Source organism: Perognathus longimembris, chromosome 2 (genome assembly GCF_023159225.1).
Source record: "Perognathus longimembris pacificus isolate PPM17 chromosome 2, ASM2315922v1, whole genome shotgun sequence".
In the NCBI taxonomy this organism is placed as follows: domain Eukaryota; kingdom Metazoa; phylum Chordata; class Mammalia; order Rodentia; family Heteromyidae; genus Perognathus; species Perognathus longimembris.
In genome coordinates this window covers 94,065,111-94,092,703 of record NC_063162.1, presented here as the reverse complement: position 1 = coordinate 94,092,703, position 27,593 = coordinate 94,065,111, and the positions used below count along the sequence as shown (strand labels likewise).

General features: G+C 37.5%; 1 protein-coding gene across 4 annotated transcripts in view; it reads right to left on the bottom strand.

The window, feature by feature from the left end:
• Positions 1–27,358, bottom strand: part of Crppa (CDP-L-ribitol pyrophosphorylase A) — a 211,939-nt gene extending 184,581 nt beyond the window's left edge. For 2 of the 4 annotated variants that reach the window (XM_048339750.1, XM_048339748.1), the window contains exons 1-3: positions 26,753–27,357; positions 18,628–18,904; positions 4,246–4,395 (exon numbers count right to left, since the gene is read on the bottom strand). In XM_048339750.1, the coding sequence (XP_048195707.1) occupies positions 4,246–4,395; positions 18,628–18,904; positions 26,753–27,009 (684 nt within the window). In that variant the 5' untranslated portion in view covers positions 27,010–27,357. Of the gene's footprint in view, positions 1–4,245; positions 4,396–18,627; positions 18,905–26,752 lie in introns of all 4 variants that reach the window. The other 2 variants (XM_048339749.1, XM_048339747.1) reach the window with 2 other exon arrangements.
• Positions 27,359–27,593: the final 235 nt, after the last annotated feature.

Below are 27,593 nucleotides of genomic sequence, written 5' to 3'. Positions count from 1 at the left end.
TCCATTGGTCCATCAACAGAAGCAAGGACAAGAACCACATTATCATCTCAATAGATGCAGAAAAAGCATTGTACAGGATGGAACATCCCTTTATAACAAAAGCTTTGGAGAAGCTAGGAATCCATGGAATATTCCTAAATATAATAAAGGCTGTATATGACAAACCTACAGCCAGCATTATACTTAGTGGTGAAAAGTTAAAAACATTCTCTAAAATCAGGAATGAAACAAGGATGCTTACTCTCTCCACTCCTCTTCAACATAGTACTGGAATTCCTAGCAAGAGCAATATGGCAAGAGAAAGACATAAAGAGGATCCAAATAAGAAAAGAAGTAAAGGGCTGGGGATATGGCCTAGTGGTGAGAGAGCTTGCCTCGTATACATGAGGCCCTGGGTTTGATTCCCCAGCACCACATATACAGAAAATGGCCAGAAGTGGCGCTGTGGCTCGAGTGGCAGAGTGCTAGCCTTGAACAAAAAGGAAGCCAGGGACAGTGCTCAGGCCCTGAGTCCAAGGCCCAGGACTGGCCAAAAAAAAAAAGAAAGAAAAGAAGTAAAGCCATCACTCTATGCAGACAACATGATCTTGTATTTATAGGCCCCTATTGATTCCTCACCCAAGATATATGAGTTGATCCAGAACTTTGACAAAGTAGCAGGGTATAAATTCAACCCACAAAAACCAGTAGCTTTCCAGGATGCCAACAATGAGAAAAGTAAGTCCAAAATCAGGAAAGCAACTCCATTTGTAATAGCCTCAAAACAAAACAAAACAAAACCCTACAAATTAGCCTACTATGTGAAAAACTTCTATTATGAAAACTTTAAAATTCTGAAAAAAGAAGTCGAAACAGATTTAAGGAAATGGAAAAAAACCTCTCATGTTCCTGGATAGGAAGAATTTCCATTGTAAAAATGGCAATACTGCTCTCAGCAATAAACATACTAAGAGCAACACCCATCAAAATCTCAACAACTTTCTTCAAAGAAATAGAGAAATCAATCAAAAATTTCATATGGAATATTAAAAGACCAATAATAGCAAACACAATCATTAGCAATAAGAACAGTGTTGAAGGAATATCTATACCAAATTTTATTACAAAGCCACAGTAAATTAAAAAAAAAAATAGAAGCCAGCTTGGTACTGCACAAGAATAGGCCTGAGGACCAATGGTAATCACTAGGGTCCTTCTGAAAGGGATGCAAGACCACCAGAGTGAAAATTACTACTCGGACAATGATAGCAAAAGTTTGGATTGGTGAAAGTCTAGGGCTATGATACAAGTAATGCAGAAATCTTCAGAAAAAATAAAAATAAAAACATGGAATCAGGTACTCCCTGAGGATTCTAGCCTCACACATCCCCATAAACCCTTAATTTCAAACTCCTAACCTCCAGAACTGAAAGAAAATAAATTTGCGTCATTTTAATTTAATTCATTGAATTCCTGGGAACTTATTAGAAGGGGCAATAAAAAATATACTTACTAAAACTCTAAAGTCTGGCTTTAGCCTTTGTGTCTCTTTTATTTTCTATGTATTCATTATTTAATAATCTCTGTCAATCCAAAAACTTGAAATGTCTGTATGATGATAACTCCCAAATATACATCTTTGGCTAAACTTTTCAACCAAATTCTAGATTCATGTATCTGAGTACCTCTTTCTGAAGTCTTGGCCATCAAGGCTCTGAATTCAGGCTCAAAAATTAAGCAATCAAACAAAACAGTAAAGGTCAAAGACAGGGAAGGAATTTAATGATTGTTACGATATCAGGAAGACAAGAAGCATCCTAGCCCTGCCTTTGCATACTCTCCAAAGGGGATCATGGATCCCCAAGATGAAATAAAGAAGAGGTACAAGTAGTATTTCTGGTCAAGCAGTCTTGTCAAAGTGTGGTGTGTCTGGTTGATAATTATCACAGTTCTGGTCACACAGTCAGTATCACAGAATTACTGCAATATGTATTAGTGCTACAGGTATGGCTGCTGTTCCCAGGGTATTCACAGTTTGCTTCATAGGATGTTAATCTATCAGATCTGTGACCATAGAATGGGGGACAATTTTGTTACCATAATTTCTCCTGTTTCATCATGAGATAATCTGCCTAAAAGGCTCTGCTGTTCTTTGAAGAGTTAGGGTCATCACTGGAAACAGCTAGGAAGTGCTCCAGCAAATTGGAACTGAATGGGAGGAAAAAAAACTGGCAAGGGGGAATCTGGTTCTTAAAAAAATACTTCAGCTACCATATCATACTGTCTTTAACCTCAAGGGGGAACAATTACCAGTTTTAAATGAAAACTACTTTTAAACGGACTACCATGTCTACATGCAAAGTTGAGTAAGATTCTGATCCAAAGTTTAAGGTAATACTCAGGGGACAGACACAAATGAAAGAAGGTAGTTCAAGCTTTATTCTAAATTTAGTTGCACATCAGGTGTCTACAAATCCAAGTGAAGACTCAGTGCTTTTAACAAGAGCAGCCTCTAAGTCTCAATTATACTTCCCCATAAGACTCAAAATTATATGTCTAGATGTCTCATACTATTTTCTTTTCCATCTCTAAAATGGCATCTGTATTCTGATTTTTCAGAGCAAATCTTTGAGCCTATCTTTGATACCTTGTATACAGATGACTGGGTGAATTCTCCCAGTTTTATCTTCAAATGCACACAAAGATTTGAATTGTATTCTCCTGTATCCAAGTTGTACCAATTATCAATAAATATAATGCAGATACTAACAGACTTTCCATTGCCGTGACAAAATACTTGATGCAGAAAATTTAACGAAGGAAATATTTGGTTCAGAGTTTCATAGGTTTGGATCCATTGTGGCAGAGCATATAGGCTTATATTGTGTTAACCAAGAAGGAGAGAAACAGGTACAGGAAGAAACCAGGACAAGATATAGCCACAAGGACATAAAACAGATGTCTATATATACAGCTCAGCAAGATTTACTCATAAAACATAGGAACTCTAAGCTTAACAGAGCCTATACACCATTAATAACAAAATTCTAAAAGTATTCCAGGGCTGGGGATATGGCCTAGTGGCAAAAGTGCTTGCCTTGTATACATGAAGCCTTGGGTTCAATTCCCCAGCACCACATATACAGAAATCGTCCAGAAGTGGCGCTGTGGCTCAAGTGGCAAAGTGTGCTAGCCTTGAGCAAAAACAAGCCAGGGACAGTGCTCAGGCCCTGAGTCTAAGCCCCAGAACTGGCCAAAAAAAAAAAAAGTATTCCAGATTATTCTAAGAACATGCAAATCACTTTAGACTATTCCTATCAAATGTATTCCCATATAATAATCTCATTTTAAAACAGTAAGTAGTAGAGTTGAGATTATTAATAACATTAGACATTTAGGAGTTACTACCCACTATCCAAATTATATCTACAATGTTCTTTTACTATGAATGTTAATACTTACCCTTATCTTGCAATACAAAAAGGTCCATTTAAAACAAACTACTGGCAAACTAACATCAGACAGCCCCTGAATTAATTGCTTTTAACTAATGTCATTAAGAAGTTTCCAATAAGCCCAATAACTGCCTATTCAAATATGTACATCAATGGTGGTAAAAATCATTACAAAAGTGTTTCCAAATAATGCAATACAAATAGGCATCCCAATAACAACATTTTTTTAACAATTCTTAGTTTCTTACCTTAAACTAAAATATTCATTAGGATATCTAAGCTATGCAAAACAATTTACCACAGAGCTACCCAAAAGTACTGTCCTCAAAAGGCCAGTTTGTAAAAGCTTATGTCCTCATCCAGTGTTTGGTGGGCATTTGACAGGGATAGTGAGCTGTGCCTAGGCTATTTGCATGACCAGCAATGTTTATGCTGAACAATGCTTGCCAGAAGATATTTATGTGATCCATCCCAGTAAACGTCTTAGTTTCTAATTGGCTTTCTTGTTCATAAACATTGCACATGTGTACTTTTATTTTCATCGCAAGTGGGGGAGGGTGTGCTTTGTGTGATCCTTCTAGGGAGAAGGAGCATAAGGAAGCCTCCAAATGCATTCCTCCAGATTCTGCTTGTCTTTTTGCAGGTATAGGTACATCTCCTTACTGCTCACTGTAAACAATCTCAGTCAAAAGTGGAAGGCTGAGTATATGTTGAAATCACATGAGTTTTTCTAGAAATTCCCCCAAATGTGTATATGGTTTGAGGTAGCCACAATAGAATAGCAGCTATTTCAGTAATGCAGGGTTCTTACCTGCCTATATGCTTCGTAGATCACATCAAACAGAAAGGCCTGTGGCATTTCACTGGCTCTGTGTCTGGCACGTTCCAGGGAGTGCTCTAGGCAGCCATCAGCAGAGGCACTGATAACAGTTGATACAAGTGGTCTGATTGCTCCTGCCGCCTAAAGAACAAGAAAAAAAAAAAAAAAAAAGGCAGGACATTGGTTTCAGCTACAGTGCATTTTGAAGTAAAACTCTAAATTCTACATCTCACTTTCAAAAACACATCTAAGGTCTACCTTCAACAAGCCATCTCAAGAAGGAATCTAAGAAAATGTTGCTTCAATTCCCAAAGTCAAATTATCATCATGTCAAAACTTAATTTCATTTCATAGTAGTATCATCCCATGTACTACAAAAGGGAAGTCATTGTTTTCATTTCCTTTTCATCATAAGTCGTTGAGGTCAACTATCATAAAGAGATGCTAAGATACAATTGGGTATTCTCTCTAGAGGGGAGGGAAGAAAAGAGAAAGACTATTGTGAAATAATTAAAGAGTTGCAGATTCGTGTTTACATATTAGTGAACCGTCAGAACATTTAATTTACACATTAGAAAACTAAAGAAACAGACCAACTCCCCAAGTTCCCTAAATTGAGAACAAACAAGCCAAATAACAATGAATTTATATCTTATTCTACTTCCTTTGAAAAACAGTTCCTTTCAAACTTGACTTCCCATGCAATGCTTCCTCAGGCAGCATACCCACTGACTGTCCTTACTTCAATGGAAGTTCTGTCTCTCTAGAAGCTGCATCTAAACTTTATTATAAGGAGACATCTAAACTTGAACACCTTAAACTAAGGATTATACCTGGAGGGAGCAGTTAACCAGACCTTCTTATATTGCCTCAAAAATAACATTGACTTCCCATGATTACTGCATGAGTAGCACAGCACGTGAAGCCAATGCACAAATAGAACCAGTGTGCTTTTGAAGAGACCAACATCTAAACAAGATAGACAGTCCACATGGTAATTTACAAAAGCCAAGAGAGATTGGCTGGAAATCAAAGCTATGATCTAAGCCAAGTAGACAGTTTACAAATTGCATCACCATTTGCAGTGCATCAAGTGGAAATTTGGAACCTAGGCTTGAATGCAAAAACAGGACAGCTGGGAGTGAGATATGAAATACTGTCCAAGTAGGTGAAAAGTAGAGACATGCAAGCATAACTGGTCAGGCTTAGCCCCTATCGTGGGAGTAAGAGGTAAGATTGGAAGTAAACATATGTGGAACAAGGATCATCTAGTGCTGTTTAAGGAGTAAATTTTTCTATTTTAACTACTTACAGATACTATTATTCTGTCAGGCTACAAAGTGGCAAAAAATAGGAAAAAACTGAAATGAAACATAAAATGCCCAAATGTAAAGAAGCTTCATGGACTTTTTCTCCAAACAACTATTGAAATATATATATATATGTATGTATGTATATAGAGATATATATCTATATGTATATATAGATATAGATATAGATATAGATATAGATTTTTTTGCCAGTCTTGGGGCTTGGACTCCAGGCCTAAGCACTGTTCCTGGCTTCTTTTTGCTCAAGGCTAGCACTCTACCTCTTGAGCCAAGTACCACTACCGGCTTTTTCTGTGTGTGTGGTGCTGAGGAATCGAACCCAGAGCTTCATGCATGCAAGGCAAGCACTCTACCACTAAGCCACATTCCCAGCCTTAAATAGTATTTTAATAGCATATTAAATCATTAGAATATCATTGTTGTTGTCATTTTCAACATACCATGTGATAGTATGCCTTTTTTTTGTCTTTCTTCCCCATGGTTTTACAAACCCTGAAGTCACTGGAACTGATTTTGGTACCCTTGATATTATATATGTGCATTGGAACTAGAGAAGGGAAGAGGAATATCATAATGGAGAGATAAAGAAAAACAGACAAAGCAAGGCAACAGTAATACTAACAAAACTATATGCTGTAAACCAAGTGTACAACTCATGGAGTGGAGGGAAATGAGGAGGGGGAGGCGGGGGTAAAATGAGAGAGGAGGTAACAAGTTAGATAAGAAATATATGCACTGTCTTACATATGAAACTGTAACCCCTCTGTATAACTGTATAATCACTCTGATAACAAATAAATAAATTTTAAAATAAAAGAACTTGCTCAGGGAATTCAGTAAATGAAGAAACATATATTCAAAAAAACTTTTAAAACTTTGGTTTAAAAGAAAATGTCATGACACTTGAGCCACAAATTCTTTCATTTTTAACCTACCTCCAACTTCAGTTTTGTTTGCATAATCTAATAGGATAGGTAGAACTAAAGCAAAACAATAAACATACAGCCAAGAGTTGCCAAATCTCACATATGCTATGGAATTTTTATCCCCAGAATTGAGAAGCAAGAAGATTCCAGACTCAGGCAGGCACTGGTGTCTCACAACTGTAATCCTAGCTACTCAGGAATGAGATCTGAGGGTTGTGGTTTGATGCCAAGCCAGAGTAGGAAAGTCCTTGATACTCTTATCTTCAATTAACCACCACAAAAGCCTGAAGTGGAGCCGGGGCTCAAATGGTAGAGGGCTAGCCTTGAGCAAAAAAGCTTAGGGACATCATCACGAGGCCCAGATTTCAAGCCCTATGACTGGCACAACAAAAGAGAGATGAGCACAACAGAGAGACGGGGGGGGGGGCAGGTGGAGAGAGAGAGAGAGAGAGAGAGAGAGAGAGAGAGAGAGAGAGAGAGATCAGAAGACACCAGACACTCTTACTGTTATCATACATTCCTCATCATGATGCAAAGATGTCACTTCCAAAGAAATAAGACACCATACTCACCTATAGCTCAAGAGCAGAAGAGACTGCTCATAGGGTAGAGGAAGAACTAGAAATCTAAGTAAGCAGTTAAGAGGAGACTGGAATCTACATGAGAGCCAAATGCCAGACTTTAGGCCAGTTCATTTACCAAGAGACAAAGGAAGACAAGAGCCATCCTGGAATCAGAACAAATATAAAATATTGTCCTTAAAACTACCCCTGCAAAGGGATAGAGTTTAGTTTGATCAGATTATAGAATGAAGATGCTTCAGGCACTGTAAAAATAAAGTTGAGCCATGAGCAGGCAATAGTATGGCTAGGTGTAACAGAGACAGGCAGTGATAGAGACAGGCAGGGACCAATAGAACCCAGCTAAAACCACTGAATTTCCAAAGCCACTTAGCATATACAAGCCCATTCTCTATCATGATCAGGTTTGCACATGTTTACTTCCTATCTTACCTCTGAAGTGATATCAGAATCTTTTCTGTTTTTTTCACACAGATTTTTCACAGGAAAGCCTTACTAAAATAGGTCGGCCAAAGCACAAATAAGTAAGCAAATAACAAACCTTTGGAAGTTAAGAGGTAAGATAGAATCAGTGCCTGGAACTGGGAATCAAATTCTAAAATACTTGTTTTTCTTTCCTATAATTTGAACTCAGGTCCTCAATTTTGTTCAGCTCACTTGCTTAGATGGCACTCTATCCCTTGAGCCATGCTTCCAGTCTAGCATTTTGTTAGTTATTTTTATATAGAGTTTCATAGATTCTTCTCCCCTACCTGGCTTTGAAATACGATCCTCCTGACAAAATATCTACTTTTATCTTTTAACAAGAATGAAGAAGAAATATAACTGAAATCATAAATTTTTGGAAGAAATGTTCATCCACAACCAAAAATGATCCACATTGGTGAAAACAGAAATGAACAAATGTAGTGACTATGTTATAGAAATTGCAAAAGAAATAAAAATTAAGAACCACTTTATCTGAACAAGCAAGAGAGTGAATGAGATAAATTGTTAGACACAAATGATAACACTAACTCAAAAAGGAGAAAGCAAATTTAGCAATTAAATTTCCCAGATGAAAAGTCAAGACCTATGTCAAAATTGTGAAGAGAAATACAATCCCTCACTCTTCTTTTTTTTTTCCAAGAGGAAAAAAAGGAACCAGGAAAAAAAGAATGCCCTCAAATTCATTTTTGTTTTACCAGTATTATTCTAATACCAAAATCAAACATACATATCACAAGGCAACCACAGACAGTCATCATTTCCATATACATAGGCCAAATCCTCAAAATACAATCATCATTCTGTATCCTCAGAGGACTGGTTCTAGAACTGCCTGTGTACACCAAAAGCCCTTGGTGTTCAAGTCCCTAATGTAAATTTTCACATGATTACAAACATCCTTTAGTATACATATACATATACACATATATATAAATCTATAGATTATTATACCTAGCATAATATAATATGCTATGTACATGTCTACTATACTATATTACTTGGAGAATGACAAAAGAAAGTCTTTACATGTTCAGCATGGATGTGGTTTATACAAAAATTTTCCATCCATATTTGGATGAATCTATAATGTGGAAACTAAGGATATGCAGGGCTGATTGGATTTACAAATGAAATTCAACAACATATAAAAAGAATTATATACCATGACCCAAAAGGATTTAATCCAAGAATGCAAGATTGATTCAACATACCAAAAAAATCAATTTAATATACCATATTAATAAAATAAAGGCCAAAGCATATGAACATCTTAATAGATGCAGAAAATACTTAAAAAAATCCAACACCCTTCTTGAAAACTTCATACAAATTAGAAACAGGAGAAAATTTAATCTGATAAAGAGCATCTATGGAAAGTCCCATAGCTAAAAATCATACTTAATAGTGAAAGAATGAATGTTCTTTGATGACCAAAAAAAGACAAGGAAAATTCATTGTTATTGCTTTCATTAAACACTATAACAGAAGTTTTAGCCATGACCACTAGTTAAGAAAATATAATGGAAATAATCCAAAAGAGGCAAAATTCTCTTTGGACATGGCACCATCTTGTTTGTATAGATCACTTATGAATTCATTAAAGAACTATTCTAAACCAATCAACAAATTCAGAAATGATGTGGAGAAAATGCTCAATAAACAGAACTCAACTAAATTTCCATGCACTACAAATAACCTCAAAAAATAAAACTAAGAAAATCCTATTTATGATAGCATCAAAACAAATAAATAAAACTAAATTCAATAATAAATTACAACTTACTTTATGGAAGTCAAAAAAAAACATGTTCCATCTCCTCTCTAAGAGCTAACATCTTCATTTATGTACCATTACCTGTTTCCCTCAAGTTCTTCTCCACAGCAACAGTCTTTGTATCCTGCCTTGATTTTTAATCCTTTATTGAATTACTGCCATTACCATGCAAGCTTGCTGTTCCATTAACCACCATGAAACCAGTCTACTTTTTAATTTTTAATGCAAACTGTCTTCAACTAGTATAAAGTCTCTTCATAAAAAGTTGTAGTTTAGATATAAAATGTTCTCCCACAACTCATATACCAAAGGTTTGGTCGTCCATGCAATAATGTTCAGAGGTAAACCTTGAGAGACAACTAGGCTGTGAAGAACAGAAGTTGTAACTTTATCAGTGAACTAGTTCATTAGATTTATACCTTAATGGATGACTAGGAGATGGGAGATTGTTAGAGAAAGTCAGTGGATACACAAAATTGTCCCTAATAATAATTTTAGCCTTAGTTCTGATAGTAAATATTTCCTAATAAATTCTCATTGCATCAAAAGCATGAAATATTCAGTTTCATATTTCTTCTAAAGAATTATATGGTTTATATTAAAAACTAACCTTTCAGACATACCTATGTAGGACAATGAAACATATAATACAGGACAATGTTCTTTTTCCACCAAAATTTTCTAAAGAAGAATCTCTTCCTAATTATAAACCTTGTCTCCTACATGCATGCTTTCATTCCTTCATTTATACTTTTTGAATAAACATGTCTCTTGGTTTGTACCATAAGGTTCTAAAGACTCGAAAACCAATTTTGCTCAAGGATCTTAATCCTAGTGCATATGGAAAACAAGCAAGAAAACAATACAAGATAGGTTAATGAAAAATATTAAAGGTGGTGACCCCAGAATTCCACAGACAAAGTGGCGGCCTCTATCATTCTAAAGTGGTTCTCAAATGTTGTCTAGGTGAATAAATTATTATGCAAACTACATCTCAAAGAATATTAACAATTCTCTGTTCTTTTAGAATATATAATCCCTACAGAATTATGAATGTCATGAATAAAAATAAACAAATGTAATTTAAGAAGTGAAAGAAAAATGGAGCTCGGGGTATCTAATGTAGCAGTTACAGAAAATGATTCAAAAATGGCCATAATGAAGAGAAAAATATAACAAGAGAGTGCTGAAAAAAGGGGATGGACACATAGAACCTTGCTATATAACTGAGGTCATAGAAGAAGACATAATTCAATAAATGATACTAGGATAGTGAACTACCTTGTGGAAAAAAGAAAAATCCAACCCTGCTTTATATTCCAAAGAGACCTAGTCTTTTAATTTTATTTTTTATTCATTTTACAAGAAAATAAATGTCTTCATTATCTAAAGATAAGAAAAGGAATCTTAAACCAAAGGCTATAAAGGAAGACATCAATAATTATCAAAATTAAAGATGTATTTTACCACAAAAGCCTATATAAAGCAGCATATTACTAGCTAGCTACCACAGTTTAAAATATATGATTCCTATGTTAATAGTTTTAAATGAAACAGAACAAAAGTCTTACAAGGACATTTTAATGAGGGCATAAAGGCCTATAGTTATAGGACAAATGTAGTCCAATTAACAAACAGCTAAATTAAACTGGAGAAAGTATTTACTATTAATTACATTGGGAAAAATTAAATATAACACTACCAAGTTATGGTGGGGACACAGAACAGCTCAAATTCCGGTTCTGTATTATCGATGAAATTACAGTGTAATACAAATTAGGGAAGAATGCTAATATTATTTGGTAAAGCTGATAGCCTACATATATCATTGCTCCAGCAGAATCCTTTCAGGTGGGCAGAATACATGTATAACAACGTTCATTACTGGCACCATCTGCATTAGCAAACACTTGGGGGGAAAATTTCATCTTTAAAATGAATGACTTGGGCTGGAGATAATGGCCTAGTGGCAAGAGTGCTTGCCTCGTATACATGAGGCCCTGGGTTCGATTCCTCAGCACCACATATACAGAAAATGGCTAGAAGTGGCGCTGTGGCTCAAGTGGCAGAGTGCTAGCCTTGAGCAAGAAGAAGCCAGGGACAGTGCTCAGGCCCTGAGTCCAAGGCCCAGGACTGGCCAAAAAAATAAAAAATAAAATAAAATAAAATGAATGACTTGTGATATTACAGATGTGATTGTGAGTAAAGCATGGGTGCACAGATTTACTTGGAATAATTTTCCTAAATTCAATGTGCAAAAAAAGTCAAAATATATGCAAAACATAAATCATACAAACATAAGAGTCTGAATATATTCTTTAGAGACACAACCAAAGGGAAAGGCCTAAAAACAGTAATGTTTAGGTAATGTTCATCCATTTGGAGAATATTATGCAAGATTTGGGAGGAGAAAGTCTCAAAGTTAGTATTAATATTCTGCAAATGAGATCACAGAATAGACACAGGTATACAAATTTGTCCACGTTTCAGTATGGGGAAAAACAAAACAAAACAAAACATTTTCTAGCCAGGCACTGGTTGCTCCTGCCTGTAATTCTAGCTATTCAAGAGGCTGAGATTGAAGGATTGAGATTCAAAGCCAACTCAGGCAGGAAAGTCCCTGGAGACTCTTATCTCCAATTAACCAACAAAAAAACCACCAAAAGTGCAACTGTGGCTCAAGTGGTAGAGTACTAGCCTTCAGCACAAAAGCCAAGAGACAGCACCAAGGCCCTAACTTCAACTCCTAGGACTAGTAAATACAAACATACACACACACACACACACACACACACACACATACACACACACACACACACACACACATACACACAGACGATTTCTGAAATGTATTTTCTGATGTTCCTACTGAACACTAATTTCTCAGAAGCAGAATCTATCCACATTTTAGATAACATTATGGCAGGCTTGGTAGATTCAAGTAATTCATAAATTCTTATCTCATAGCCTCCAAGCCAGTGGGAAAAGCTGTGCAATGCAAAACGAACTAAAAGCACAAGGTGACAACAGCCTCAAAGATGTCACTAAGCAAACTGACCATGAACAGAAATGACAAGTAAACACTTCTGCTGACCCTTCTCATGGTCACTCCCCTAGGCAGCTGGTATGAACAGACGCTGCATGAACAGAAGGAAAACACTAATGCTACTATAAGTTGCCTATTCAGAAATGAATACACCATGAGTTCTCAGTGTTATGATGTGTTCTGAAAATCAAAGCAGCAAAATTAAAACACAAGTATGGACAATACCACTGAAACACAAAACATTAGCTATCTAGGTACTTTTTTATATGTAAAGCATCATTTGTAAGTTATCCAGGACCTGTGTCTCTCAAGTATTAGCCTAATTAAGCTTTGTATGGAAGCTTAACAGCTCAGCATTATAGTGATTACTTGCCACGGAAGCTCATCTATCAGGTATTTATACATGTCAATGCAAGAAATTATCACAGATACATATCATAAAATACACAATAATAAACGCCACTTCTACCTTTTTTAATTTTTAAAACTAAATTGGACAATACTTATCCCATGCATATGGCAGGTACAAACATGAATTCCTCCTCAAGCATTTATATTACAGCTAATTATGGCAATGTACAACAGAAATGTTCCAACCATATAATTACAATTTTAGTTAGTCGACTTGCCATCATTGAAACACTACTTACTAAGTATTTATAGAATACTTTCTTCAAAGTTAATCATTGACAATTAAGCAATTTTGGAAGTATTCTGTAAAAATGTGAACTAGCCCATCTCCTTTGTAGACGAATCAGTTGAGTAGATAATTTATCTAACACAGAAATAGAGGTGTTTTAGAAAACTTTGATTCAGATTATTGTTTCTCTATACAAAACACCACTAAAGTCAATAGGAAAAAAAAAAAGGACTCCTGTTTTATGTTAGTCCAGGAGATATATCAGAAAGCAAGCATCGTGGGCATTTTAACTTATAAAAGTAAACCTGACATTTCCCATGTCAATACTTTCTGATTTATCACAAAACTGATTCTTCACCCCTGGATTTAACTCAGTATCAAGGTTTCTCCAGTAATGATGTGGAGTCCAGTAACCCAGATAAGATCATTACCTCACCCACACAAGTAAAAATGATTTCCGGTACACTTATCAAACGCCACTGATCAGACATAGTTAATCCTATGTACACTAAAATATCCAAATGCAGAGTCAAAAATCTGCCAAGTAATTTGCCATCCCTATTCTTAAATACGTGCTCAGAATACATGGAATTAAGTTGTAATGCTAAGTGGTAAAGTATATTCTTCCTCATGCATACAAATGAACTTCAATAGGATTTCCACAGTGAATGCTAAACATACTCTTCTTGCAGAATCCAGAGATTACACAGATATGTTCCTGCAACAATGTTTCTAGTTATATAAATATCATCATATCTCAAGAGAAACAGTGTAGATGACTCACATATTCTAACCAGAAACTAGTTAAAAATCTTTTATGATGATATATATTTTGTCCTACACAAGAAATAGGTTCTATGTAAACCTTCGGTTTTAAGTGTGCTGTTATGGTAAGTATTCTATTACTAAAGGTTTTTGTCTAGCCTGTTCAACAAACTATCCAGGGCCACTTGTAAACTCACATTACACTCAGTTGCCCATTAAATCATAAAGTCAACTATTCATTTCCCTGAAGAATAATGATAAAAGCCATGCATAATATTGGGACAAATTATGATTTTTGCTACTTTATTACTCTGCCACATTAGTGGCTCACAATCTTGGGAGTAAAAAGCCACTAGGAATGCCATTAGACTAGAGTACATGGGATCCATGACCCCTCACATACACAACAAAGAACCCCTTATATAAAATGTTGACAAACTTGAGAAAATCTATTCCACACCAACATTCAAATACAGAAAAAAAAAAATACTAACATCTGGAGTCTGTACTGTTTTAAAAAAAAATCCCTGTTGTCCTAAACACTGGAAGTTTAACCCCAATATACAATGTAAATGGAGGAAAGCTTGTTCTATGGCATGAGAAATAGGACATACCCATGACCTAATGCAGAAGAAGCCATAGAAGGATTATTTCCATGGGTATATATGCAAATTTGTGACAGGAAAGTCAGGATCTAAGCTTCATTCTCAGAACCTTGGAGGTATATGGAAGAAGGCAGAGCACAGGCAGTTCATGAAAAGAGATTAGGTCTACTACCATCAGGAACAGGGAAGGGATGGCAAAGGTGCACAAAATGCATGTGTATTATCACCTCCTGACTCACAGCCCACACAGTCAGGCTGGCAGTCCAGTTCCCTGAACATTATCAGCCATGCTCTAATTTCAGTGACTTAGATAAGCCTTCATTATCTCTTATCAGGACCATTGCTGTACTTTCCAAACTAATTTCACTTCCCTCAAACTCATCCCCTAATCTATCTACCAAACCAGAAAGAATCATCTTTCCAAGTCATTCTCAAATCGAAATCATTTTATTCTCTATAGAAGGGGATTGGCGAAACGGAATCTATGTTTTCTATTACTGCCAATATCTCAATATTCAAGTCAAGAAAACAGAAAGGATTAGAAAATTTAGCCAGGGACCACCTGTTGCTAGGAAACACTAAAGGCACATTAAAACGGTTCTGTCCATTTGGAAGTTAGGCATAAAAATTCTGATATTCAGGAGAAAGTGCTCAACATAAGAGATTGAGGAGTTACACTTTTATTAGTGGGAGATAAAGTGTGCATGCAGATAGACTATGAAAAAAGAAAGAGTCGTCTCAAAGAGTTATATGTTGCACATTTGTATTTACAGATAGTATTCTGGCGTGCAGGGAAGCAAAACTATAATAACAAAGAAAGCATGATGGACTTCCAAGGATCATGGGAGGTCTGGGATAGAAAAGGCAAAGGAGGGCTGGGAATATGGCCTAGTGGTAGAGTGCTTGCCTCTTATACATGAAGCCCTGGGTTCAATTCCTCAACATCATCTATATAGAAAAATCCAGAAGGGGCACTGTAGCTCAAGTGGTAGAGTCAGTCTGCTCTTCAGAAAACAGTTCCAAGTGAGTTCTCAAGACACCCACATTCCTGACCAACTAACTATAAATCCAGGAAGTACCTATGATCCCTCCTTAGGTTTTTTTAAACCAACACACAGAACTCAAAGTGATAAGCTGACAACTTCAGATATACAACAGAAGACATAAACCAAACCAACCATCAAATAGACATGTAGAGTTCAGTCTCAGAGAATCTGAAATATAAAGTCTCCTGTCCTCTATCCACGACTCCCATTATATCAATGTATTCACTAACTAGGAAGTTGCCCTGCAGTTAAGAAGATACAGTTCATTAGAGTTTCATTGCATACAAATGACTCACAAATGACATGAGTCATATGATTCAACTTAATCTTCAGCCACATTTTCCGCCTTATATGTGAGGACAGCTCAAAGTCTCAACCCTCTAATCTCATCATCCATCTTTCCAGTAACTTGCTTGCATCCCAAGTCATGTCATTCCACTAGTATAAGCTCAGACATGATCCACAGAGATGGAGAATAGCAAAGACATTACTGTTATTCAGAAAACTCAGTATTTTGATTGTTCCTTCCCAAGAACCAGGAACAAAAGGCAGGCAAATGCTTGACCATACAACAGACTAAAAATACTTTTCGTCTGTAAATCAGGAAGCCACAAGAGATATTGGATTAACTCCTCTGTACATCACCTTTACAATACAATAAAAAAAATTTTTTTAATACTGGATAGAATGGTCACAGAAGAAAGAAGCTGGGTTGCTAAGTATTAGGGAATAAACAAATATAGAAGCAAAGACTAAATATTATATACTACAGTAAAAAACTGGTAAGTTGGTTAAAACATGATATGAACAAATAGGTACAGAAAAAGAGCTAAAAAATACACATAAATTGACCATATATCTTCCTCCAGGAGAATGCCTGGCTGATGCCGTCTCCTTTTGTGTTCAGGACATTATCTGTAGTTTCTTATAGTATTGTAAAGACCAGTTAGTCCTCAATATGATTCTCACTCACCTTTTCAACATTTCAACATATTTTACTTTCCAACAATATCCTTATAAGAAAATATTCTTGCTATTCATCTCATCCACACTATGCAGAACTGTATGATCACTTCATTCTGAGAAAAGTTGGCAAGTATTTCAAGCAAAATGGCAATAACTAGATATCTTGAAAAAATATCACTCCAAATTTAAAAATAAAAAGAAAGGCAGGAAAGAATTTTACAATCAGCTTTTAAGGTTATTACTTGGCTTACAACAAAATGTACAAGGAATAGCAAATGAACCAAGATGATGGAGATGATTTGGGTTACCAAAAGGGTTTAGTTTGGAAGAGAAAAACTAATAAGGAATAAGATGTTGAATCTATGCTAATTGGTTAGGACTGTGGTCCTTGCACAAACTCATGAAGGATACTGTCCTCACTTAAAATTGAAAAGGGAGAAAAAAATCTACGAATGAAAGGCTTCAAACAAGCTGGCCTCTCGTGACTCTGGATCTAAAGAACAGGGACAGTTTCTCCTGGGAAATCATAGCAATGGAATTAGCTGCATCAGGGTTTACAGGTTAACTCCCACAGAATCTAGAAACTCTCAAGTTAATAATCAAGGCAACGTTGTTGCAAGTTGCTCAAATGCCTAAAATTGCTGGCAGAAGAAATATAAATCCATGGTTCAGAAATATACCCTTTTCCTCTGCCCAAAGGATTCTTACTGATAAAGTCCTGCCAAAAATGAGCCACACTCATTCTCTGCCATCTGTTACAGCTCAAATTATAAAGCAAAGGAGGAAGCAAATCATATGAGCGAAAGTGAGCAGAAATAAAAATTTGGAGAATTACCAAGAGGTACAATTAGCAAAAATGCATAAATAGTTTAAATATTAAAATGCAAAATCAAAAACAGAAAGACTAATCAGATTTGAAAAAAGGACTAAAAAGAACTCCAAATAATTAGAAAATATTAGTATTTTTAAATCCTCAAACAGAAGATTAGACACAGTTAAAAATGAAATAGAAAACACATTACCCAGCATGAAGCAAACAAAATCATGGAAATATGAAAGAACTTAACAAACATAAAAATAGGATTTTAAAAACTTGAACATAAATATATACATGTATATATAATGATTCATAAAAAGAGAAAAAAGTAGGCACAGGTCTATTGTATGAGAGACTCAATATTCAATCAGATAGTTGCTCAGAAACTTCTAGAAGAGTAAGATACAATTCAAAGCTCATAAAACACAGTAAATCCAAAGGAAGGTATAAAATAGAAACCAAATCTAGACATATCATAGAAACTGAATAGTTAACAAAAATGAAAGTATATGCTCAAAAAAGAAAAGACTGATTACTTTCAAATGCATACAATTTTATAAGTTAGCAGACTTGTCAAAAAGCAGAATAAAGGGCTGGGGATATGGCCTAGTGGCAAGAGTGCCTGCCTCGGATACATGAAGCCCTAGGTTCGATTCCCCAGCACCACATATACAGAAAACGGCCAGAAGTGGCGCTGTGGCTCAAGTGGCAGAGTGCTAGCCTTGAGCGGGAAGAAGAGCCAGGGACAGTGCTCAGGCCCTGAGTCCAAGGCCCAGGACTGGCCAAAAAAAAAAAGCAGAATAAAAATCAGGGAACAATGACATAATCTTCTTCACGATAATGGGGAAATTCTATACACTTAGAATTTTATACTCACATCACTATCAACAGTTAAGGGAGACATAGTCTTGAAAGAATGAAGCCACTTGCCCTATAGAAGGCATCTTGCCTCCTTATGGAGCCTGAGAATGTAGTATATAAAGAAAGAACTTGGGTCCAGGAGATATACAGGAAAAACAGAGTTGTGACACACTTTTGAGCATCTGTGTACATACAACCATAATGTCAGCCTAATTTTAGTCTTTCAAGGTAATGCAATATGATCAATTAATTTATCAAACTATTTGAATCTATACTGTCATAATAACATGGCTGTGTCTTCTCCAAATATCTCATATTGCAATATAATAACTGTCAATAGCAAAAGAAATTCTAAAACACACTCACAATCTACAATACTATTCAGTTTCTGAAACAAATCACTATAACATCTAAAGTTCATCATGCTGACTTTAACGATATTTCTATTTACTTCTATATGTCTACTGAACTTTGACAAATCAGCCTTACCAGGACCCTTGCCCTTTTATTCATTCTCAGAACTCACCCCATGTTCCTTGGCAGCTATGACAACTTTGAGGAGGACATCTTCCTCAACAAATGGTCTGACAGCATCATGAATAATCACAACTTCTGGCTTAGAGAGTTGGGAGTCTGGCTGATCCTTCGCCAGGGCTTTCAGTCCATTGAAAATTGACCTGTGGCGAGTCTCTCCAGCTTCAACAAGAGAGATACGCTTATGCTGGTACTTCTGAATGACATTCCTCATTGTTCCCATGTTCTCTCGTGTCACTGCCACAACAATGTCCTTTATCCAATAAACTCTAAAAGAAAACATGCATACATTTCATATAAGGGGACTTTAAAACATCTACAGCTACTAACAGGAAAACTGAGATACAATACTAATAAATATATCAGTATTTTACACAGGAAGATAAAAACAGGAGTGCTTTATAAAAGTTAAATCCTGACTGGGGATATAGCCTAGTGGCAAGAGTGCCTGCCTCGGATACACGAGGCCCTAGGTTCGATTCCCCAGCACCACATATACAGAAAACGGCCAGAAGCGGCGCTGTGGCTCAAGTGGCAGAGTGCTAGCCTTGAGCGGGAAGAAGCCAGGGACAGTGCTCAGGCCCTGAGTCCAAGGCCCAGGACTGGCCAAAAAATAAAAAAATAAAAAAAATAAAAAAAAAAGTTAAATCCTAAAATCAATGAGCATTTCACATTGTAGACATTAATGGTACTTTACATGGGATGTACTATACCATAAATACCACAGATGTTGAGTTTTTAGTTCAATTAATTTTTAACAGTATCACTAATTTTCAATTAGTACCACTAGCTATCTAAACAACAGACCCTAAAATATGCTTAAAATTTATAATTATTTTTATTTCCCTCTGAATGGGATAAGGGGAACTCAAAGCACTTTTGAATTCAAAGTTGACTGTCACTTCCTAGGAATCCATTGAGCTGGCAACCTGATAGCTCATCTAACAGAAATCTTGCCCACATCAACATAACTATGTAGTTTACGTGGAGAAAAACCAATTAAAATATATTTATAGAAACCAGATTTAAATGAAAAAAACTCTCAGCTCTGTGATATTCAAGGAATTGTTCTAGTGAGTGGCATCAAATATAAGGTATTTATTTTTTGATGTGCTAAAGGAGGACCTACCAGCTTATTGGACTGCAAACAATACACAGTACTGAGTTGCTACCAAAAGAAAGAAATTTGACAGAGTTCTCTTCACCAGTGGCAATGAAAGTCATTAGAGTTGTCACTATAGAGTAATGAAGCACAGAAACAGGCTCAAACCAGGACAATTGCCTATGAACTCTGAATGAAGAGGTAGCTTAAAAACTGTTTAAAGGAATTACTAGCCTCGGAAATACTCTATGTTCATGCTAAAACAGATATACAATCCTGAGAATAAATCACATATCACATACCATAATAGTGATAGCTAGCAAGAATTAAGCATTTACATCTTAAATACTTTTCATGTTTTAATTCATCTAATTTTCACAAAAATAGCCCTATACTGTCAGAAAGAGATATTACGAAATACATTATATCTATGTATTACACCTTAAAAGGGACTTGAAGTAGAATAGTTACCAGTTCTCATTAAGAAAATGCTTTCACCTTCTAGAATATCAGTTCAATGAGACAATGGCTTTTTTTCCATTGCCTAATTACAGAACTGTTAGTAGGTAGCCCTAAACAAACATTGTCTGGAAGAAAACATGATTGGGAGCAGTGTAACATCTTAATAGTGCTCCTCATTTTCTAGGTAGCTACTCATACATACCACATTCTCTTAAAAAAGAAGAAGAAGAAGACGAAGAAGAAGAAGAAGACGAAGAAGAAGAAGAAGAAGAAGAAGAAGAAGAAGAAGAAGAAGAAGAAGAAGAAGAAGAAGAAGAAGAATGAATGAAATTATCCATGCCTATGCTGCATAATTTTGTTCTTTGTATTACTTTGACTTGTTAAACTCTTCTTATTTCTAGGCCCGAAGGCTTCTTGAGGGCCAGGATTACTAACCTATTTTATCAGACACCTCTAGTAGATTTTTATCACAAACAAAAACAATACATACCACAGAATGTCAAATAACTATGTTTATGGGCCATGAAGGAGATTATGGAATAAGACTGAGAATAAGTTACCCTTTGGTTTGGTTGGTAGCCAAATTCCCCTCCTTCCATGGAAAAATTCAACAGTTCTAGAATTCACACTATTACTTATTGTTTACAATTTGCCCTGTTGATAAAGATCTTAACAATGAGCTCAGTATCTCCCCAGTGTAGACTGTCCCAAGGTTCTGACTCCACTGTTACCGCTGTGGTCCGTCATTCTCCCATAATTCCAACCCTCCTGTAACTTATTGCACCCAATTCCTGGCTGTTTTCTTCTTGTATCCCAACAGAATCCATTCTTGTCGTGTCCAGATCATCTTTCCTAAGTACAAATTCTGAAGCCATCCCCTGCGAGCTCTTGGAGAGCTGACTTCAAACCCCACCCCACCTACAACTCACACCTACCTTTTCTCCAAAGACATTACTCCTTTTTCTCTTATAGGTCTCCCTCTCCACCTTTCTTTTATGCCTTCCAACATTGCCTACCCCCCTCTACATCTTTCTGACCCCAACCACTCCTGTCTGAGTCTTACTTACTCCTCAAGTCTCAGAGGTTCAGTCACAAGCAACATGAGATCACTTTCTGTGACTGCTATTCTGGATGCAGCCTCCCTGCTTTTCACTTTCTGAAGACTTGTGCCCAGAGGAGTATTAAACATCACAGCACATTCTAGTTTAATATCCCCCTCACAAGGCTGCCAATTCATAAAGAAGTTCAGACTACATCTCAGAACTTGGCAGACATTTACCTTCTGATAATAATAAAAGTAGAAACACCTAAGACATGTGGGACATTTGTTAGTTGCCATTGCCTGCAGAGGACTAGGTGCCTATAGTACTTCACTTTATATCATTGTTATCTCAACTTTATACCTGAAGATAAAATGTCATAATTACAGATGGAAAATGGAAAAAAATAGGTTATATTCCCTAATATGACTGTGAAGTTCATACCTTTAACCCCTGTAAATACACAATATCTCTGAGGGCATGACATGCAGGAGACAGAATATTATTATGGATCATTTTACCTCCAGCATTTAACATATGTTACTAGGATTGGATCACATAGCTCTACTGCTTTTATAAGAGTCAATTTCTTGTCATTTCCAGACACTATGCCAGACATTGGTGATAGACTATTGAACAAGACTGACACAGTTCCTTATATCAAACAACATCTGTCAATAACTGTTAGATAAATAAATAAATGTGTTCAATTATTTTAAAAAACACTTTTGACTTTATAGGAAACTATTAAGAGCAATTGAATATATGTCAATTATTTAATATGATATCACATAGTAAGTGCTCTGCCACTGAGATATATCTGAGACATGTTTCATTTTTGAATAGAAAAAGACTCATAAGAAATGTTCAACTAAGTCACAAGACAAAATTTTTCAGTAAGGCAAGAGAAGCTATTAGATCACAAATAGCAAAATCTGTTAGAAGCAGTCCTTTAAGAGATCCATGATATTGCTGTTTTTAATGAAAAGCACACTGAATGAAAAAATAAAATGTAAAAGAATTAATAGATGAAAGAAGAAAATGAAGTGATAGAACACAACAAAGTGGTTATTCAAATATCTGCTCAATAATTTCATTCACTAATTCCTAATTTCACTAGAATGACTATATTCTGTTTGGACCAATACAGAAATTTAAATACTTAGAAACAAATATACCTGGGGCCTTTGACTATTTCCAAATAATTGTGTTAGGCTACAAAAATAAGTTTAAATCAGTGTTTCTCAAACTGAATATTTAAGGCCTAAATAATATATCTGGACATCAATTTAGTTCAGATAACCATTGTTGAGTAGATGGAATAGAAATTAAAATGGGAAAGTCAGACTGCATAGCACAAAACAGAGAGGAAAAGCACCACAGAGAATAAAAGTTTAAAAAAACCTGCCAGAGACCACTCAAGAGATAGCAGCCTTATTATGCTATTTTGTTCAGCAACTAAGGTTACACCCAAGACTTGCAAGTCTTTATAAGTACTGTTTGTATTTCAAAGGATTTATTCACATTCTTTTCTAGTTATAGAATTAAATTTTAATACTGTAGAAAGCTTTTAATAATGTAAAACCATGGGGCTGTAAAAGACCTTAAGTACCTCACACAGTGCCTACTGAACAAATATTTGCTGAATAAAGGCATCTAGTCTGCCTCTTAGCTGAAGGCATGTCTACACCAAACCCCAGCAGCCCTATTTCTATCAAGGTCTCTTGATTATTTCCTTCCTAGCACATTCCATAGCAGATATAAACCTGGCCCCAAGCTCCAGAACACCTACAGACATTTCAAGAAAGAAATATAATGTCTCAGAAGTTATTTCTCTTAAAATAATAAATATTACTTACAAGCATACTCTGCTCAGATGGTAAATAAGATCAGTTGCAAAACAGAATATTTAAATAAAATCTTTTTTAGAATACAGGGAAAACCACACCCTGGTAACAACTCCAAAAAGAAAAGCAAAACAATAACTAACAAACAAACAAAATTCTCATCAAGGCTACAGAAATTCAGCCTCAAAAGGATAGTGGCAGATGCTACTCAGTATTTTGACAGCCTACATGGAAACATGTTCTCTGAATTGCACTGTAGCCATGTCTATGGATCTCTACCTTGCCAAACCCCCAAATGAGTGTGGTGGGCTGATTGCTATCGCCTCCAAAGTGTCAATTCTTTCAATAGTGCCTTAAGGCTTCCAGATTATCTATCTGGTCTCACCCTACTTGTCCTGGTCTTGTTCTAAACAAGTCCCATAGAGGCCTTTGAGAACTCAACATAAACGTTTAATCATATGACCTGCACAAAAATGCTGTTATCCTGTTCCTTCCCTTTATTCAACCCTCTTAGGATGAAGCCCTAAGTTAAAAAAAAACTAAACTAAATTAATCAATAAAACTATTTCCTCCCTCAACCAAAATCATCCTAAAGATCTTCCTTTCTGAATCTTTATACAGTCCATCATTGAGACCCACCAATTCTACATCTTAAATATTCTCCCATCTTCCCCACTTCATTCTGGATATCATACTTTAACTCACATGACCAATGGACAAACATTCATGTATTTGCTTCTCATCATCTACCCTGCTCAATAAAATTCACAGTGATTTACACAAATATCATAGGTGAAAATGACTGTCAAAAGCACATAAGCAAATAAAAAAAATTTAAAGGTCAACTTTGAGAAAAGAAAGAATGGAAATGGAGGTGTGACTCAAGTGGTGGAGCACCAGCCTTCAGTAAAAAGGCCAAGCCAGGGGTATGGCTCCGACTTCAAGCCCCTGTACCAGGGCATACATAAAAAAATAATAAAGTGGCTATTTGAAACAAAAGGAAGCTAGAATTTTATATTTTAATACATTGAATAATTACTTCCATGTTCCCCCAAAGTTTCTCTTCCGTCTCCAACCTTTCACTTTGTGTCTTGACTGAAACATCACACAGTGCCTTCACTACTAGGTGACCCAGCCAGCTGCAGAATTTTCCCAGCAGGCTTCTGCCAATGCCAGGTCCTTGAACATTACCAGGTACTGACAAAACTTTTTAGACTGTCACCTGAAGTGGGAAAGACAAAAGCCCTGGTCCTAAACTGAAGTTCCTTAAACTTTCGCTAACCGCATTCCCTAACCCCCTCAGGCAGACATACCTAAGGTAGCAGCATAGCCTTTGCTCTCACTGTCATGCATTGTATAAATTCCCCTAAAAGAATACATGGGATTCCTCACTCTGACTTGTACTGCTTCTTTTTTTGGAATCTCACACCACCTCAGAGGAATTTGAGGCCTTTTTTTGTAAGAACTTTCCTAATATCACTTTTGAGGGGACTCCTGTCAATGGTTATCAGGAACAAAATAAAAACACATTTTAAAAATAAGATACAAGAGCTGGGGATATAGCCTAGTGGCAAGAGTGCCTGCCTCGGACACACGAGGCCCTAGGTTCGATTCCCCAGCACCACATATACAGAAAACCGCCAGAAGCGGCGCTGTGGCTCAAGTGGCAGAGTGCTAGCCTTGAGCGGGAAGAAGCCAGGGACAGTGCTCAGGCCCTGAGTCCAAGGCCCAGGACTGGCCAAAAAAAAATAATAATAATAAGATACAAGATACACCAGTGGCTCACACCTATAATCCTAGCTACTCAGGAGGCTGAGATCTGTGGATCACAGTTCATAGCCAATCCAGGCAAGATAGTATGGGAAATTCTTATCTCCAACTTAAACTACTAAAAGGGGGTAAGTGGAGCTGTGGGGTAGAACACTAGCCTTGAGCTCAGGGACTGTGCCCAGGCACTGAGTTCAATACAGAAGTTGACCAGAAGAGTTTTCTGCCCCTGAAAATACTACCACATGACTTCTTGGAATAATATTTCCTTGCAGAACTCAAGTTACAAAGTAAGAGTTCTATAAGATGATCTTAGTTCCGTGTTAGTCCAATGATGAAAAACTATGACATTGTTATAATTTGTAAGTCATTTCCCCTAAGATTTCAAGATGGTTGTTATCAATTAAGTGAAAATGGAAAACAAGTGTTCATTGGCCTTATTTCCAATAACCTGACATATTTGGAAAGGTCTTGCTTTGCTAGCCAACCTAAACCTCAGGCACAAACATGCAAATTAATACTAACCTTTTTCCACAGGAAAGGTTAAATACAAAAATATCTACATTCCCCTCTGTGCAATCACCAAGATCAAGGAGCCAAGAATTACTCACATACACAAGCTACCCTGTCACAATGCCTTTAGGCCTAGAATATTGTAGGCACATGATTAATAAAATGGTTTCAGTCCCCTGTTCCCATTAGCTAGTAAAATAGAAAATGGAGAGGTAACTGGAATAACTGGTAACTGGAGAGGTAACTGGAATAGCGTATGCGTTTCAGATATAACCACTGTCCTTATCAGATTATTCAAAGGTGATTGTCTCTTGACAATCTGGTTTTCAAAATGCCAGTATAAGAAAGTAATATGACCTTAGAACAAATATTTTTAGCCTTTTGGCTTCTGGAGTATACCTTTCTGGAAAGCACAGTTTTGTTTTGTTTTCTAATGTTTTTGTTTTTTGAGGAAAACGGTGGTTTATGTAAGCCATATGCAAAGACAGCAAGTGAATGGATGCTATATTGAAAAGCAACTGGCTTACTCAAATGCAAGATTATCCCAACTCCCTACTGGCTTCAAAAACAACTTGCAGAAGGAGTGGGCCTTTGCAACCAGTTTTCCATCCAGCCTCACCCCATGCTCCATCACATTACTAGTGTGCAAAAAAAGAAAAGAAAAAGAAAAAGAAAAAGATTAAACTAGTAATCATTTGGACCGCCCAATTCCTACCCACTACTCACCTGGTCTCCCTTACCCCTCCCCTCACCCTCCTTCAGGGACCTCCTTAACTTCAGTCCCTTTTCTAAAAAGATAAGCATGTTCTTGACCTTAAGTTACTCTTACATCCGTTTCTACTACTGCAAGGTTAGAATTAAATCTCGCTCCTCTCTGCATATTCCACGCCTGGCAACCATCTCACAGATGATGCTCAGCTAACGTTTAGTGAATATAAAGTACCTAAAGAACCCCAAGATGCTTCCACTCTATAGCTCAAAGCACGCATGCGCAGAAACGGTGAGCGGAGCAACTAGCGCTCAGGGAACCCCAGGGTGCTTCTACTGTACAGCTCAAAGCACGCGTGCGCACAAGCAGCGCGCTGCACCCAGACTCCAGAAATTGTTTCCCATCCCTCTCCAGCCGGGCCACAGCTAGAAATGAATGTTCTCCGGGAAGCCGCCATGTCTGTCCCGCTTTGCCCTCCTGAGGGTGCACAAACAGCACCGACAGGGCAGCTGTCGTAAAAAGAAAAACGCCAGAGCTTCCCATCTTTGACTGGCTGGCGGGAACTGGGGCTCCGGCTGAAGAAACCCCTCTTTCGCAGTGGGGCGCCACAAGTGGCGGAAGCCGAGGCCCTGACGCCGCGGGGCGCGGGGGAGCCGGCACGCCCGGCGCCGCGTTACCTCTCCAGGGCCTGCAGGGTGTAGCTGATGAGCGGCCGCTCCAGGATGGGGCAGAACTGCTTCGGGGTGGGGACGCCCATCCTCTCCCCGCACCCCCCGGCAGGCAGCACGGCCGCCACGGCGATCGTGGGATTCCCGGGCTGGGCCCGGTCGGCACTCAGCCTGGAAGCCGAGGCCGCGGGCTCCGCGCCCCGCAGGTTGCTCAGGCAAGGCCCCGGCTCCGCAGGCCTCGAGGCTCCCGGTGTCCCGCGCTCCATGGCGGCGCGCCGGCTCCAGCTCCTGTTCCTGCGCTCCACTGGGGTTGGCGGGCCGGGGAGGAGAAGGAGAAGGAAGCAAGGCCGTGGACTGCGCCCTCCCGCGCGGCCGGACCCGCAGTGGCTGTAGCCCAGCCCGCAGTTCTTCCCAGCTGACGCAGCACAACCTCTGAGCGCGCGGGCCCAGAGCCCCAGGCAATGCGGGCTTCCGCAGTCCTCTCCCAGGAGGACTGGCCGCCCCTGGAAGCCCTCACATACTTCAGGGTTGTGTGCGATTACTGACAAGGCGCTCCTTTTCCTCCCCACTTCAAACTGAGTGGGAATAATAAGAATTCAGGTCACAGTATGGGGTGGATCCAGTGCATGGGCCTCAGTTACCTGATTTCTCCAGGAGCTTTCTGATTCCACCTAAAGACAGGTGGGCTAGCATATCAAGAAATATAAGTTATCCCCACTGCAAGCTAAGTTTCCAATCTTGTTAGCCCAATTGGAACCTAATAGGTCATGCATCCTGAGATCAGTGATCTACCCTCAAATATCAGGGTCTAAACAGTTTAGTGTGTGGCCTGGACTTTGGAATGCTTTTA